Source organism: Erpetoichthys calabaricus, chromosome 6, assembly GCF_900747795.2.
Source record: "Erpetoichthys calabaricus chromosome 6, fErpCal1.3, whole genome shotgun sequence".
NCBI lineage: Eukaryota > Metazoa > Chordata > Cladistia > Polypteriformes > Polypteridae > Erpetoichthys > Erpetoichthys calabaricus.
Genome location: NC_041399.2, coordinates 126,700,270 through 126,717,027, shown reverse-complemented (window position 1 = coordinate 126,717,027; position 16,758 = coordinate 126,700,270). Strand labels below are relative to the sequence as shown.

The 16,758-nt window shown below is 38.1% G+C and overlaps 1 protein-coding gene across 1 annotated transcript in view; it reads right to left on the bottom strand.

Annotated features, from left to right (window-relative positions):
- Nucleotides 1–16,758, bottom strand: part of LOC114642973 (uncharacterized) — a 273,815-nt gene that overhangs the window by 112,882 nt on the left and 144,175 nt on the right. Inside the window, exons 10-13 of the mRNA XM_051928772.1 lie at nt 10,821–11,074; nt 9,309–9,397; nt 8,383–8,535; nt 7,994–8,111 (exon numbers count right to left, since the gene is read on the bottom strand). Of these exons, the coding sequence (XP_051784732.1) occupies nt 7,994–8,111; nt 8,383–8,535; nt 9,309–9,397; nt 10,821–11,074 (614 nt within the window). The remainder of the gene's footprint in view (nt 1–7,993; nt 8,112–8,382; nt 8,536–9,308; nt 9,398–10,820; nt 11,075–16,758) is intronic.

Below are 16,758 nucleotides of genomic sequence, written 5' to 3'. Positions count from 1 at the left end.
GTTGGCCACCAAGTCAGGTCGAAGTGATCACTCGAGTGAAGGCAGCTTCACAAAAAAACAGATCCTTAACAAACTGTTATTACTATATTTTCCCTCAATTTAAAAAGGTTTTCTTTTCTTATTAATAAAAATTTAAAAGCGGTACTTCGCCGGTGCGAAGCACGTGGATTTGACCGACTGACACATACAGACATATTCATGAGTGCAGGTACATCGGAAAGAAAGCACCGTGTAAACCTAAAGTTTAAATTAAGTTCATAGACCTACAAAAGGTTGCCATTCATTTGAGGCAAGATTGCTTTTCTTCTGTACAACTATACGTTGCATTCTCAAGAGTGTGCTTGCATGGCTTCGGATATAGATATATATATATGTATGTATGTCTATATATAAATATGTAAGCTTATAAGTACTGCCTTACTTCTCTTTAAGAAAGGAAGATGTAATGATACTTGATTTAAACGATTGCATGTCTTGCTGGGTTTGCGTAGCTTATTGTCAATATCTTTACACCTTTTTTTTAAGACTTATTGACTGAAACGGGCTTTCACGAAAAAAGTTAGGGCTTTGCTACAGGATACACCCTCCACAAGTTAAGCAAGTAAAAATAAAATATATATTTCTGTTTTATTTAAACCTTTTAACTTCGTATGCATAGCCCCATTTGGCTGTTTAATTTTATTTTTCTTTCTTCAGTAATATTTAATCTCCTTAAAGAAAAAGAACATATCCATTTTACTTTTTTTGTATCTCTTTAGTAATATTTTAGTGTAAAAGGATAACCAGTATTTAAACCTTTTATGTTACTTTATAAATTTATTTTACACAATGTTGAAAAATTAATAAGAAAGCTACATATTTTGGCAGCTGCTGCTTTCATTTTCAATGAAATGAAAAAAGCTCTCCAAGAGAAAACGTCAATGAAGAAGAAACAGTTTGCACTATCTAAAAATGAGAAACCCTCATTTATAAAAGTTTGCTGCAGATGACTTAACTGAAAATAAATGAATAGTTCCTATGTGTATAATACATATTTATCTTTATATTTTACGTATGCCTTTATTCCAGCAACTTGCAACATCTGAGGTACAATTTGTTACATTACTTTTGTTTCTTGCAGCACAGGCAGGTGAAGTGACTTCCTCAGGGTCACACAGTGGTGTCAGTACAGGATTTGAACTGACAAGCTCCGGGTTTACTGAAATATTACTGAAGAAAAAAAACGAAAACGGGCAAATAGGGCTATGCATACAGATGTCCATCCATCCATTATCCAACCCGCTATATCCTAAATACAGGAGCCAATAAGTAGATATGTATATATACAGTATATATATATATATATATATCTGCGGTGGGTTGGCACCCTGCCCAGGATTGGTTCCTTGCCTTGTGCCCTGTGTTGGCTGGGATTGGCTCCAGCGGACCCCCGTGACCCTGTGTTCGGATTCAGCGGGTTGGAAAATGGATGGATGGATATATATATATGTGAATGTATCTATGTATATATGTATGTCTATATTTATTTATATATATATATATATATATATATATGTAGATATGTAAATTTGTATATGTATATATATATATATATATATATATGTATATGTGGATGTGTATATGTATATATATGTATATGTAGATATGTGTATATGTAGATATGTATATATATGTATATATATATGTTTACATAACCTCTTTAACACACTACTTCTCCGCTGCGAAGCGCGGGTATTTTGCTATATTATATATATATATATATATATATATATATATATATATATATATATATATATATATATATATATATATATATGACAGCAACACTCATAACAATGACAACACAATTACATATATATATATGTAGATATGTATATATATATGTGTCAATCTATCTATGTATGTATGTCTAGATATATATATATGTGTATATATATGTAGATGTGTATATATGTAAATATTTATGTATATATATATGTGTCTGTGTGTGTGTATATATATGTGTATGTTTATGTATGTGTGTATATATATGTCGATATGTGTATATGTAGATATGTATATATATGTATATGTATATATACGTTTAGGTGTGTTTGTGTGTGTGTGTGTGTGTGTGTGTGTGTGTGTGTGTGTGTATTATATATATATATATAAAAGACAGCAACACTCATAACAATGACAACACAATTACATTGACAATCATGTTACGTTATTTTTAAAATGTTTCCTTTTTTTTTCATAACCTCTTTAACACACTACTTCTCCGCTGCGAAGCGCGGGTATTTTGCTAGTTACTATTATAAAATAAAAATATACACTTGATTTATTTGCATCTCTAACAGCTGGTGTAAATTTATGGTACTTGTAAAAGTTACTGTTTTATTTCATTATTCACTTTTATTCTTTCAGTCATGTTCACGCTCCCCCAGATCTCACACTGTTAGTTTTCAAATAAAGACATGTTATAACAGAGGTGAACTCTGATGAGGATGAGGGTTCTACATCAGATAAAGAGAACAGAAGCCCACCCAGCAAGAAACGTCTACTCACACATAAGAACAATACAGCTGCACCAGGTGTAATACCAAACGATGGCACTGTTTGGGTGCAACAAGAGGTCGGGCACTATCCTGCCAGTGAATCTGCCACACGCATGTCCTTCAACAAAACAACAGGGCTTACAGAGCTTGCCAAGGTATCGGGCAAAGTCCTGTTTGTGATTATGTTTTGTAATGGTCTTTATGTAAAAAACATTCATATGTTACTTATATAAAAGCCAGATCGAATGTTATTTACCTTGATTTATTTACTTATCTTCCTACAGCATAAAGTCACAAGTAGACTGCAGAGCTCCTGTTTGTCCATAAACAGCTCCATAAGCTCCACATGGGCATGCTGACAAAGTACAGGTGCAATGCCACTCCTTATTCAGGAAAAGATTCCAGCCGTCCCTGGAGAAAGACTTTCCGAGACTAAGGTCATAAAGCTTACGGAGCAGTTTCTGGGCAAAGGCAAAACCGTAACAACAGTTGCGTAAAGTGAGACAGGAGCTTCCAAATGCAGCGAAAGTCAGTTCAGTACACATGTACTTTGTCAGCATGCCTGTGTCGATCAAACACAGGAAGCTCTGCAGTCTACTTCTTACTGTATGCTGTAGGAAGTAAATAAATCAAGGTAAATAACAAATCGATCCGGCTTTTATATAAGTAACATATAAATGTTTTTTATATAAAGACATCACAAACATTACTTTGCACGATACCTTGGTGAGCTCTGTAAGCCCTTCTGTTTCGCTGAAAGGACATCCATGTGGCAGATTCACTGGCAGGATGATGCCCGACCTCTTGCTGCATCCAAGCAGTGCCATCGTTCGCCTTTACGCCTGGTGCGGCTGCGTTGTTCTTATGTGTGAGTGGATGTTTCTTGCGGGGAGGGCTTATGTTCTCTTTCTCCGATGTAGAACGCTCATCCTCATCAGAGTTCATCTCTGTTATAGCAAGTCTTTATTTGAAAACTAATAGTGTCAGATTGGGGGAAGCGTGAACGTGATTGAGAAAATAAAAGTGAATAATGAAACAAAACACTAACTTTTACAAGTACCATAAATTTAAACTGGCTCTTACAAACTCGAATAAATCAAATGTATGTTTTTTATTTTATAATAGTAATAATAATAGCCGCTCACTACTCAAAACAGTTCAATGCATGAAAGACCCTGGAATCGAACCAGCCACCTCTCAACTTGGAGACAGCAGTTCTTACCTCTACAACAGCCAAGCAGATGTATCTGTGGGTGTGTGTGTGTCATACCCTATCACAATTTCTTTTACTTTGGTTAAATTCTTGAAAAAAAAGCATACTTGTTTTATTATATCTGTGTCTTTTGTGAAAGTTTTTATTTGATATTTGAACTTCAGTCTTCACACATTATATACTTCACGTCAGCATTTTGCCAATTATTAGTAGAACATGAAAAAAGTTTCTGTTCTAGTTATGTGTTCAGCATTTCATGCTTCACATTTTCTGTCATCCTACATTTACACAGATTGTTGTAGACACGGAACACACATGAAATGTATGTGTTCCAAATAATGATTTATTCTACACAATTCAAGGCACCTCACACACAGATAAACAGACTTGAGCTGGGAGAACTTAGTGTACGACTAGAACTGCGTCGGCAGGGAGGATGAGATAGCAGGCTGTTTGCTGCTTGTGCAGCTTGACTGAAAACAAAAAGACATTGAAGAAGAGGTGTGAAGGAATTTAAGGTGGCCCAGGATTACAGGTTTTTTTGTAGGTTTCAGGGATTCTTGTGTTAAAATGTGAAAATGAATATAATGACATATATTAAATACTAGCAAAATACCCGCGCTTCGCAGCGGAGAAGTAGTGTGTTAAAGAGGTTATGTAAACATATATATACATAAACATATATACTTATATATACATATCTACATATACACATATCTACATATATACATATATATATACATATACACATCCGCATATATATACATATATCAACATATATATACATATACATATACACACATACATACATACACACACACATATATATACACATACAGACACATATATATACATATACATATTTACATATCTACATATACATACACATATATCTATCTATATATATATCTCTATCTATCTATCTATCTATGTATATATATATCTCTATCTATCTATCTATCTATATATATATATATATATATATATATATATCTATCTATCTATCTTCTCTATCTTTCTATATATATATATATATATATATAACTATATATATATATATATATATATATATTTATATATATATATATATATATATATATATATATATATACACATATATATCTCTATCTATCTATATATATACATCCCCGTGCTTTGCAGCGGCGAAGTACTGCTTTTAAATTTTTATTAAGAAGAAAACCTTTTTTAAATTGAGTGAAAATATACCAATAAAAATTTGTTAAGGATCTGTTTTTTTGTGAAGCTGACTTCACACAGCCTCTCCGCTGTTTTATAAACGAACGTCATATAAGGTCTTCCTTTTTCGTTGCTTTGCCAACGGAAGCAGCCTTTTTATTTAATCCTGTTCTTACGATTGTTCTGTTTGTATATCACATTGTCAGTTCAGCACTCCGGTTGTAATATGACGAAGCCGTGCAAGCTTACTGTTGAGAATGCAACGTATAGTTGTACAGGAGAAAAGCAATCTTGCCTCAAATCAATGGCAACCTTTTGTAGGTCTATGAACTTAATTTAAACTTTAGGTTTACACGGTTCTTTGTTTCCGAAGTACCTGCACACATGAATATGTCTGTATGCGTCAGTCGCTTCATATGTTCACGTGAGCTGCTCTCTTGTGTGATGTTGCGATGTCCACGGCTTTATTTAATGTTAGCTAAGACCCGGCACTTAAACATTTCTTGCTACAGCAATTTTAACTCCGTTACAAAGTGATCCAAAGTCTCGTTTATACCTCGTGTCTTCTCATTAAACTTGTAAGTCGCGAATATGGTATTGCAAACGGCAGCGGGAGCATTTCTATAAACTTAATTTAAACTTACGGTTTACACCGTGCTTTGTTTCCGCAGTAGCTGCACTTATGAATATGCTTGTATGCGTCACTCGCTCGCTTCTTACTGTTTCGCTGCCTTCTCAATTGTGTAATGAATGTTTTCTTCAGCGCTCTTTGGGGCTCTTCCTTGTTTTGTACGTACTGCGTTCACAGTCAGTTCACGTGATTACGTGGGTGGCGTGATGACGCGATACGCAACTCCGCCTCCCATGGCCATGGAGGTGCACTCTATTACAGTATATGGACAAAAAAGAGGTCCCAGTTATGATCATTACGCATAGAATTTCGAAATGAAACCTGCCTAACTTTTGTAAGTAAGCTGTAAGGAATCAGCCTGCCAAATTTCAGCCTTCCACCTACACGGGAAGTTGGAGAATTAGTGATGAGTGAGTCAGTCAGTCAATGAGTGAGTCAGTGAGGGCTTTGCCTTTTATTAGTATAGATAAATCCGTAACGGAAATGCAATGATGAAGATTTTGTATTAAGTTTAACATGCCTTGGCATAGATGAATTCCTTCTGGTAACACTACTTTAAAGTGGTTCGATAAATTTCAATCTACTGATAGTTTGAGGAACATATTTGAGAATTGTAAAAATACCAGATAATATCAAAAGGATGAGGCAGGCTGAAGATTAGAGCCCTATAAGTTTATCAAATAGTCAGTTGGTAGAATTAAACATTCTAGACTGGAATGTTCACTGAAATTTAACCTCGTTTTTAAATGATTTTTTCTATTTATTGATTTTAACCTCCACAAGAATACTTTTTTATGGATTTATTTATTTATTGATAGTTTGGAGCACTGCACTTTTGAAACACTTTGATTTTGAGTTGTTTTTAATAAAAACACTTCAGCACTTTGCACCTTCCCCATGTTTCATGTGGTGTCCTCATTTGTATAGCTCAACCTGGTCAGAACTATTGACAGCGTCGGGCTCAAGAGGCTCCCCAAATGAGAAGAGGGACCATGGAGCCGGACCCGCACTGTCACATACTAGCTTTTCAAAAATAATCTGATTCTTGCACCATACTCTTTACACTAGCAGTGATATACTGTACCTCAGGAGTCTATTCTGTTTTGAACAATAATCTTTTTTTTTTTTTTTTTGAACAGTATGCTTGCTTTCCACATTTCTCATTTAGCAGTATTCATGTCTGTAGTACTAATGTTGTACCATGTTAGCCATTATGGATGTAATGAGAAGTCAAGAAAGTGCCTGAAAAAGGAGCCCGAGTTGCCTCAAAAGCTTGCATATTGTAATCATTTTAGTTAGCCAATAAAATGTGTCATTTTGCATGACTTCGCAGTATTCATGCGAGAAAAATGTTTGAATGCAAACAAAAATGTTACTGGTTTTTATTATATGGCAATTGCCATTTGTCTATATATGGCTCTGTTGTTATGGTAATCATCCTCTTTTTGGGTCCCAGTATGGTATAAAATTTCTTAACTGTCTCTGCAGATTAAAAAGTTTAAGAACCCTTGCTATAAAACAAAGGACAGAAAGTATTTTTTTCCTTACCAAGATTCTTTGTCATAGTACAATCAACAGCTAATTTAATGCTGCAAAAAAATTGAATAGAGTTCTAAGGCAGACCACCTTGACATTCAAGAGCATTGTAACTTTTAAAATCATACTGGAGCAGGTCTAAAACCATCCATTTCTATTTATTCAAAAATAAAGCTTTGCTTCTAAATGTTTAAGAAAGATATATGGGTAGTACACTCTTAACAATAAAGGTTCTAAAACGGCACTTAACTGGGGTGTGCTGATCCTTGTAGAACACTTCCTTCACAAAGAGCCATTTAGTTCTGTAAATGGTTTTTTTCCAAATGAAATTAGGTCTTTATGCTTTGAAAAAGGTTCCTAAATATTTGGAAAAATAAGGCTCCACACTTAGCCAGTTTCCTTATATGCAGTAAGAGACTTTCAAAACTCAGGAACCCATAGGTATTTTATAAATCTGCTGTTATCTCTTTATCATTATTTATGAAGCCTGTTGCTGATCTAAATAAATAAAAGAAAATTCTGTAACCTTCAAGTGCGTGTTTCTTTAAGGAACCAAAAATGGTTCCTCTATGGCATTGCTAAGAACAACAACTCTGACACCTTTATTTTTAACAATATAGTGTGCACTGATAAAGCTAGAAACACTAGCTTATGTTTTTGTCTTTCAACTGTTTTCAACTGTTTCCAGTGTAGCACAGGATTGGAAATACAGTTCAACCATACCTTGTATAAGGAGATAGGGTTTAATGTTTCTGTTATAAGCTTCATGGATCAGAAATGCTCAGCAGGTAAACATGAACAGGGAAACACACACACAAACACAAAACATAATGAAATTGTTTACCACAGTATAGAGTCACAAAGTATAAGATTTACCATATTGGGTCCTATATAGACAGTTTTCTCAGTTCCATTTAAAAATGTCCATTGATAGATGCAATTTGATCCTTGTGAGATCTGTGCTGTCCAGGTTACAGATGATGGAACTTGTTCACTAAAGGTGAAAAAAAATCCAGTATTCACAGTTGTTCAGTAAAACACAGTACTCGATTTTATCTCTAGGCTCTTTCCTTTGTCAGTGGCACCTCTGGCTGTACTATTTCAGAAATGTTAACATCATTTACATCTTAATTAATTAATTAATTTAATTAATTAAAGACGTTATAGCTCAAGTAGTGATTTTCTTATACTACTATTCTGGCATCTCCTTTGCTTGAGATTTAATATTTATCTGATCCCCTGTAGTGGAATATTATCACACATACCTTACAGTAAGTTTCCATGTTTTAGGACCAATAACAAGCAAGTCTTTGATGTATTCTTGAACTATGATCACAGAGGAAATATTGGTTCCCTTAGTTGATTCTGCCTTTACTCTGTAAATTCCAGCTAATGAGTAAGTGTATTGAATTGTGCAGCTAAAACAAGAAAAAGTGCATTAATTAATTATTGTATATTTATATGACACATTTGTCCAATGAAACAAGATTTGGATACACTGTAATTGTACATTTTCACAACTGGAGCTCAGTTATATTGACTTGCTAAGGGTCACACAGTGACAGCAAGGCAGGATCTGACACATTGCTATTTGACAAAATATATAAAACTGAACATACTGAATCAAAATAGTTGCATTTTTTACAGAATTGCTTAATTTAAAACATTGCTGTTTTGTGTCATTTAAAATGTAAAACTGATGAGAATAAAGAATTATCACGTCTAGAAATCAATATATTATCATCATCAAAATATTTTATAATACTGGAGAACTGAAAATAATAAAAAATGTTTGTAAATTTGTGCAAATCTAAAATGTGTACTTGCTACTTCTGTGTATTAATGTTTAATACAGTGCTTATGAACTAGGGTATGTATACTCTGCAAATATTCAATTTATTATAGAGTTTAAATTGGCAGTAAACTAAAATGTGTTTCATTTTTATCAATGCTACTCCGTTTTTGGATATTTCTACCTAATCTAAGTTTCTTAATCATTAAAAAAGTATAAGAAGAAAAAAAATGAAGCTACTGTAAGAGATAAATGACCTTCAGCCAATTCTGAAATAATCTGCTTGCCAAAATGACAGTTGCTATGTTATTAAATTAAAGCCTAAAAGACGAACTACTATTGAAATGGATTTCAAAAGTTCACATAGCACAGTCCATGAATGTAACATGCTTGATTTACCTTAAATTTCTCTCAGTAGGGCATAACAAAGTGTTCATGTTTCCATCACCAAAATAAATATCAAAAGATTCTTCATTTGCATAAAAGGCCTAAAGATTGAGAAAGTTAACAGTTCATTATTCTATCTATCATTATTCTATCATCATTATTCTATGACTAAAAAAGACTCATTTCACGAACGGGAAGGCATAACCATAACAAACTGCTTAACTGACATTTAAAAATACTAAATGATGTAAATTCGAGCAGAATAAATAACCATGGAAACCATGGAAGCAAGGGTGTCAAACTCAGTTCCTAGGGTGGCACTGAAGGTTTTCATTCAGGCCACTTTTAAAATGAATAACCAATTATTGCTGTGAAAGCAAACAGACTTCTTTTGCCTTAATTTTAATAGTTTTTAGAACTCGGAACTCCTTTTTCTTTTTCCTTAACCAGCTGCCTGATGCTTTACAATGACAACAACATTTTCTTCCAAGAAGATAATTTAACAAACAAATCTATCATTGTAAACATTTTGTAAATGTCAGAATCTAATAGGAAAGGTAAATTTCTTATTAAATTATAGAAATATTTTTGCAAAAAAAATACTGGCTATAATAATTTAAGCCATTAAATGTACATAACTGTATGCAATGGTTTCCGTTAGGCTTAAAAACTTTTTAAATTTGACCAATATATGGGGTTATGTGGAAAACAGTAACATTTTCTCCCTAACCAATGAATATAAAACAGTCCCAGTTTTCAGACAAGATATATATATATTCCTTCCTGAGTTTACTAGGTCTGCACTGAAATTGATTCTTCTCACTTCACAGATGGAATGTCTCTGAGGACAACATGTATTCCCAGCTTACTCAAACTGTCACAGAGATATCTTGGCATAGTGGAGGGTCTTGTGTGTTTCAATGGTCTACAGAAAAATCCTTCTGATAGAATTAACCATGGAAAAATGGGTCTAAGATGAATGTCAAACAAAGAACAAACCAAAAACATAGGAATTCACTTTTTTTCTAAAAAATTAAGTAAATATCAGCTGAAGCTGGAATACTGGCACCCATTCACTGAGCCAGGACTGGAGGTTCCCAGTGAGCATCTGATGGCATGGTGACCCACAATAGCCTGGCCAAGAGCAGCCCTAAAAACCCACATGAAACTGCAATGTGGATACTCCACATGCATGGTGGTTATAATACCAGTTGAGTGACAGGAAAAAGTGGGACATACTATATTAATGCAGACATAGACAAATCTAAAACCATTTTAAACGATTATTTTTATTCCAGTTGAATGATAAAGCTAATCTGTAATGGTCTGGTGCAGAGTGCTGTCAGGATAGGCCTCAGTACTCATACTGCAAATGAAAAACAGTTAATTTCCAAGATAAATAATACAACAACAACATATCAAATTTCACATTCATTTACAGTCAAATTTACAAGACAAATGCAGAGTTTTAAAAACATTCCAAATACAAAATGGTCGTAAGGAGTGTTAAGAGAAATCACTCACTTTTAGTGTAAAAAGAACAGTTGCCCCTGCTCCCACATTTGCTTGATGAAACAGTCGAGGTCCAACATTAGCTAAATATATATTCAGTTCAATTTCAGATGAAGCATTTGATGCACAGTTGGTGACTGACACAGTAATCAGCTGAGAGTCAGTGTGGCTACAATTGTACAGCAAAGCAGGGCTCCCAGATACAATTGTAATATTCTGAGGAAGAGTCCAAGTGTAAATATAATTTCTGTTCGCCCAAATGATTCCTACAGAAAAGCGCAAGAAACATAAGAGATAACAAGTACAGACAAAAACAATGTCATGTAAAAGTTCACATCCATTAATGTGTACTGTTACTCTACAATGCAAACAAACATTTAAATACAATAAAAGCTTTTATAAAGGACTTTTGAAAAGAAATAAATTCATTTCAAATGTTGCTATTTCATATGTTGCTAGTGGTTAGAATCTCTACTCCAGTTATAATCTATTTGTTGTACTCTTTTGTTTCTATAGCCCTCCACATTGGCAATGATAGTGGATAGCCATTGCTCCCCTGACTTGGAGTATATGACTTTGAAATGTAGACCTATCTATTTACCGTGGGAGTTCAATGTGGCAATGATCACCGTTGTTTGCATACCACCAGCTGCTAATGCTGACTTGGCTCTGAGACATTTATATAGCAGCATTAGCAGCCAACAGAGCCGTTACCCTGATGCAGTGTTCATTATCACAGGGGACTTTAATCACGTGGATTTAAAAGCAGTGCTCCCCAAACTCCACCACCACGTAAAGTGTGCTACTAGAGGAGCCAACACACTAGACAAGGTCTACTCAAACATCAAGCTGGGCAACAGAGCTAAACAGCTTCCACACCTGGCCCAGTCTGACCACATGTCACTGCTGATGATTCCTGCATACACCCCTCTCCACAAATCTGCTCTTACCACCACAAGATCCATCACAACCTGGCCTGATGACGCCTCTATGCAGCTGCAGGACTGCTTCAACAGGACTACCTGGGACATTTTTGAAAGTCCACGCCTGGAACTCTACACCGACAGTGTATTGTGTTACATCAAAACCTGCATTGACACTGTCACAGTGGAGAAACGTATCTGTGTCTATCCAAACCAGAAGCCCTGGATGACAAGAGAGGTTCAGCGGCTGCTAAAGGAAAGGAACACTGCCTTTAGGTGCGGTGACAAGGCTCTCTACAGCATGACATGGTCCAACCTGTAGAGAGGCATCAGAAAGGCTAAGAGGGACTACAGGAGAAGGATTGAGGAGCACCTGGATAGTAATAACAGCAGGCAGGTTTGGCAGGGAGTCCAGCACTTCACCAACTACAGGACCAGCCATGGAGTTGCTGAAGGTGACACCTCAATGGCAGAGGAGCTGAACCACTTCTTTGCTCGCTTTGAGATGGATCTATCAGAGGCAGCTGTTACACACGCAGCAGCAGTTCACAACAACATCACCCCCTCCCTTAGGGTGGAGGAACATGAGGTGAGATGCTCATTCCAGGCTGTCAATCCTAGGAAGGCAGCAGGTCCCGACGGTGTCCCTGGACGTGTGTTGAGGAGCTGTGCAGAGCAGCTGGCTGGGGTCTTTACAAAGATCTTTAACCTGTCATTGCCCCAGGCCTCAGTTCTTCCCTGTCTGAAATCCTCCATCTTACTCCCTTTACCAAAAAAATCGCCCATAACCTGCCTGAATGACTATCGGCCAGTAGTGCTCACCCCAGTGTTGATGAAGTGTTTTGAGAGACTGGTCCAGAGTCATGTCATATGTCCTTCATCCCTCCCATCTTTGATGCACACCAGTTTGCTTAGAGGGCTAACAGGTCTACTGAGGACGCTGTTGCTACTGCTCTCCATGTTACCCTGTCCCATCTGGAGCACCAGGAGAGCTATGCACGTCTCCTCTTTATTGATTTTAGCTCTTCTTTTAACACCATTCTCTCTCACAGATTGGTGTGCAAGCTGCTTGCCCTGAGACTACCGCATTCCACCTGTATATGGATTAAAGACTTCCTGACAGACAGCACACAAAGGGTTAGGGTGGGCCCTCACATCTCCTCGGCCATCAGCATCAGCACTGGCTCTCCTCAGGGCTGTGTGCTGAGCCCCCTGCTCTTCACGCTGTACACACATGAATGCGCCCCCGCCCACCACAGCAACATCATCGTCAAATTTGCAAACGACACCACTGTGGTGGGGCTCATCTCTGGGAAGGATGAGACCGCCTACAGGGATGAAGTGGAGCGGCTGACAGCTTAGTACACTGACAACAACCTGCTCCTGAACACAATTAAGACCAAGGAGCTCATTGTGGACTTCAGGAAAAAAAAACAGACATCAAACCACTCTACATCAGAGGGGACTGTGTGGAGAGGGTGTCAGACTCCCGATTCCTGGGAGTCCACATCATGGAAGACCTGCCCTGGGGTGTGAACACAGCTGAACTGGCAAAGGCGGCTCAGCAGAGACTTTATTTTCTGAGAGCCCTCAGGATAAATAACATCCCCCAAAACTGCTGGTGTCCTTCTATCGCTGCTCTATTGAGAGTATCCTGTGCTATTGCCTCTGCGTGTGGTTTTCCAGCTGCACAACAGCGCACAGGAAAACACTTCAGCGGATCGTAAAGACTGCCCAGCAGATTATCGGCTGCTCTTTACCCTCTCTGGAAGAACCAATCCTTCTGCTAATACCAGCATAGGTGAGAGTTTACCCCAACCACAATTACAGCAGCCCAGGTAAGCAGAGAGCTGAGGAGACTTTGTGCCAGCAAAGCAGCGGGTCCAGCTGGAGTATTGCCACGACTGCTGAAGGCCTGTTCTTTGGAGCTGGGGAGTCCTCTACAGCATATCTTCAACCTGAGCCTGGAACAGGGGAGAGTCCCAAGGCTTTGGAAAACATCTTGCACCACCCCAGTCCCAAAAGGTATCACGTCCAGGTGAGCTGAATGACTTCCGGCCTGTCACTCTGATGTCACATGTGATGAAGACCATGGAGTGGCTGCTGCTTCACCACCTGAGGCCACAGGTCCACCACGCCCTCGACCCTCTGCAGTTTGCATACCAGGAGAAGGTGGGAGTGGAGGATGCCATCATCTACATGCTACACCGATCCCTCTCCCACTTGGACAGAGGCAGTGGTGCTGTAAGAATTATGTTTCTGGACTACTCTAGCACCTTCAACACCATCCAACCTCTGCTCCATACGGTCAAGCTGACAGAGATGGGAGTAGATTCATACCTGGTAGCATGGATTGTAGACTATCTTAAAGACAGACCTCAGTATGTGCGTCTCGTGAACTGCAGGTCTGACATTGTGGTCAGCAACACAGGAGTGCCGCAGGGGACTGTACTTTCTCCGGTCCTGTTCAGCCTATATACATACATCAGACTTCCAATACAACTCGGAGTCCTGCCACGTGCAAAAGTTCGCTGACAACACTGCTATCATGGGCTGCATCAGGAGTGGGCAGGAGGAGGAGTACAGGAACCTAATCAAGGACTTTGTTAAATGGTGTGACTCAAACCACCTACAACTGAACACCAGCAAAACCAAAGAGCTGGTGGTGGATTTTAGGAGGCACAGGCCCCTCATGGATCCCGTGATCATCAGAGGTGACTGTGTGCAGAGAGTGCAGACCAATAAATACCTGGGAGTGCAGCTGGATGATAAATTGGACTGGACTGCCAATACTGATGCTCTGTGTAAGAAAGGACAGAGCTGACAATACTTCCTTAGAAGGCTGGCGTCCTTCAACATCTACAATAAGATGCTGCAGATGTTCTACCAGAAGGTTGTGGCGAGCACCCTCTTCTACACAGTGATGTGCTGGGGAGGCAGCATAAAGAAGAGAGACGCCTCACACCTGGACAAACTGGTGAGGAAGGCAGGCTCTATTGTAGGCATGGAGCTGGACAGTTTGACATCTATGGCAGAGCGACGGGCACTGAGCAGGCTCCTGTCAATCATAGATGATCTAATGCATCCATTAAACAGTATCATCTCCAGACAGAGGAGCAGCTTCATAGACAGACTGCTGTCACTGTCCTGCTCCACTGACAGACTGAGGAGATCGTTCCTCCCCCACACTATGCGACTCCTCAATTCCACACGGGGGGGGGGGGGGGTAAACGTTAACATTATACAAAGATATTGTCTGTCTGTATACCTGCATTGTTATCACTCTAATTTAATATTGTCTTTATCAGTATGCTGCTGCTGGAGTATGTGAATTTCCCCTTAGGATTAATAAAGTATCTATCTGTACAGCTCTTGCTGCATAAGGAAATCAGACTCCTAAACACCCCGCTCATGATATGTTCCAACTGTTGCCATCAGGCAAAAGATCTATGAGCATCAAAACAAAGACTAATAGACTGAAAAACAGTTTCTTTGATTCATCAGCAACTTCAAAACTTACAAACATTGTAAGCAAACAGTCTGTTGATAGTGCTAACTACAATAGCGAGGATAATGTAAATAGTAAGGTGGAACAATTTAATACTAAGGTGAGAGCTGCCGCTGACATAGTTGCACCTGAAAAGACAGTTAAAAAATCTTCTAGTATTGTTATACTGTACCATGGAAGACCCAAAGAGTGTCTTATTTAAAGAGAACATTCCGGAGAGCTGAGCATAAATGGAGAAAAACTAAACTAACTAATAGATAGATAGATAGATAGATAGATAGATAGATAGATAGATAGATAGATAGATAGATAGATAGATAGATAGATAGATAGATAGATAGATAGATAGATAGATAGATAGATAGATAGATAGATAGATAGATAGATAGATAGATAGATAGATAGATAGATAGATAGATAGATAGATAGATAGATAGATAGATAGATAGATAGATAGATAGATAGATAGATAGATAGATAGATAGATAGATAGATAGATAGATAGATAGATAGATAGATAGATAGATAGATAGATAGATAGATAGATAGATAGATAGATAGATAGATAGATAGATAGATAGATAGATACTTTATTAATCCCAATGGGAAATTCACATTCTCCAGCAGCAGCATACTGATACAATAAATAATATTAAAGATTGAGAATAATGCAGGTGAAAAACAGACAATAACTTTGCATAATGTTAAATGTTAACGTTTACTCCCCCCCCCCCCCCACCCCCGGGGGGAATTGAAGAGTCGCATAGTTTGGGGGAGGAACAATCTCCTCAATCTGTCAGTGGAGCAGGACAGTGACAGCAGTCTGTCGCTGAAGCTGCTCTTCTGTCTGGAGATGATACTATTTAGTGGATGCAGTGGATTCTCCATAATTGATAGGAGCCTGCTGAGCGCCCGTCGCTCTGCAACAGATGTTAAACCGTCCAGCTCCATGCCAACAATAGAGCCTGCCTTTCTCACCAGTTTGTCCAGGCGTGAGACGTCTTTATTCTTAATGCTGCCTCCCCAGCACACCACCGCGTAGAAGAGGGTGCTCGCCACAACTGTCTGATAGAACATCTGCAGCATCTTATTGCAGATGTTGAAGGACGCCAGCCTTCTAAGGAAGTATAGTCGGCTCTGTCCTTTCTTACACAGAGCATCAGTATTGGCAGTCCAGTCTAATTTGTCATCCAGCTGCACTCCCAGATATTTATAGGTCTGCACCATCTGCACACAGTCACCTTTGATGATCACGGGGTCCATGAGGGGTCTGGGCCTCCTAAAATCCACCACCAGCTCCTTGGTTTTGCTGGTGTTCAGTTGTAGGTGGTTTGAGTCGCACCATTTAACAAAGTCATTGATTAGGTCCCTACATTCCTGATGCAGCCCACGATAGCAGTGTCATCAGCGAACTTTTGCACATGGCAGGACTCCGAGTTCTATTGGAAGTCCGATGTATATAGGCTGAACAGGACCGGAGAAAGTACAGTCCCTTGTGGCGCTCCTGTGTTGCTGACCA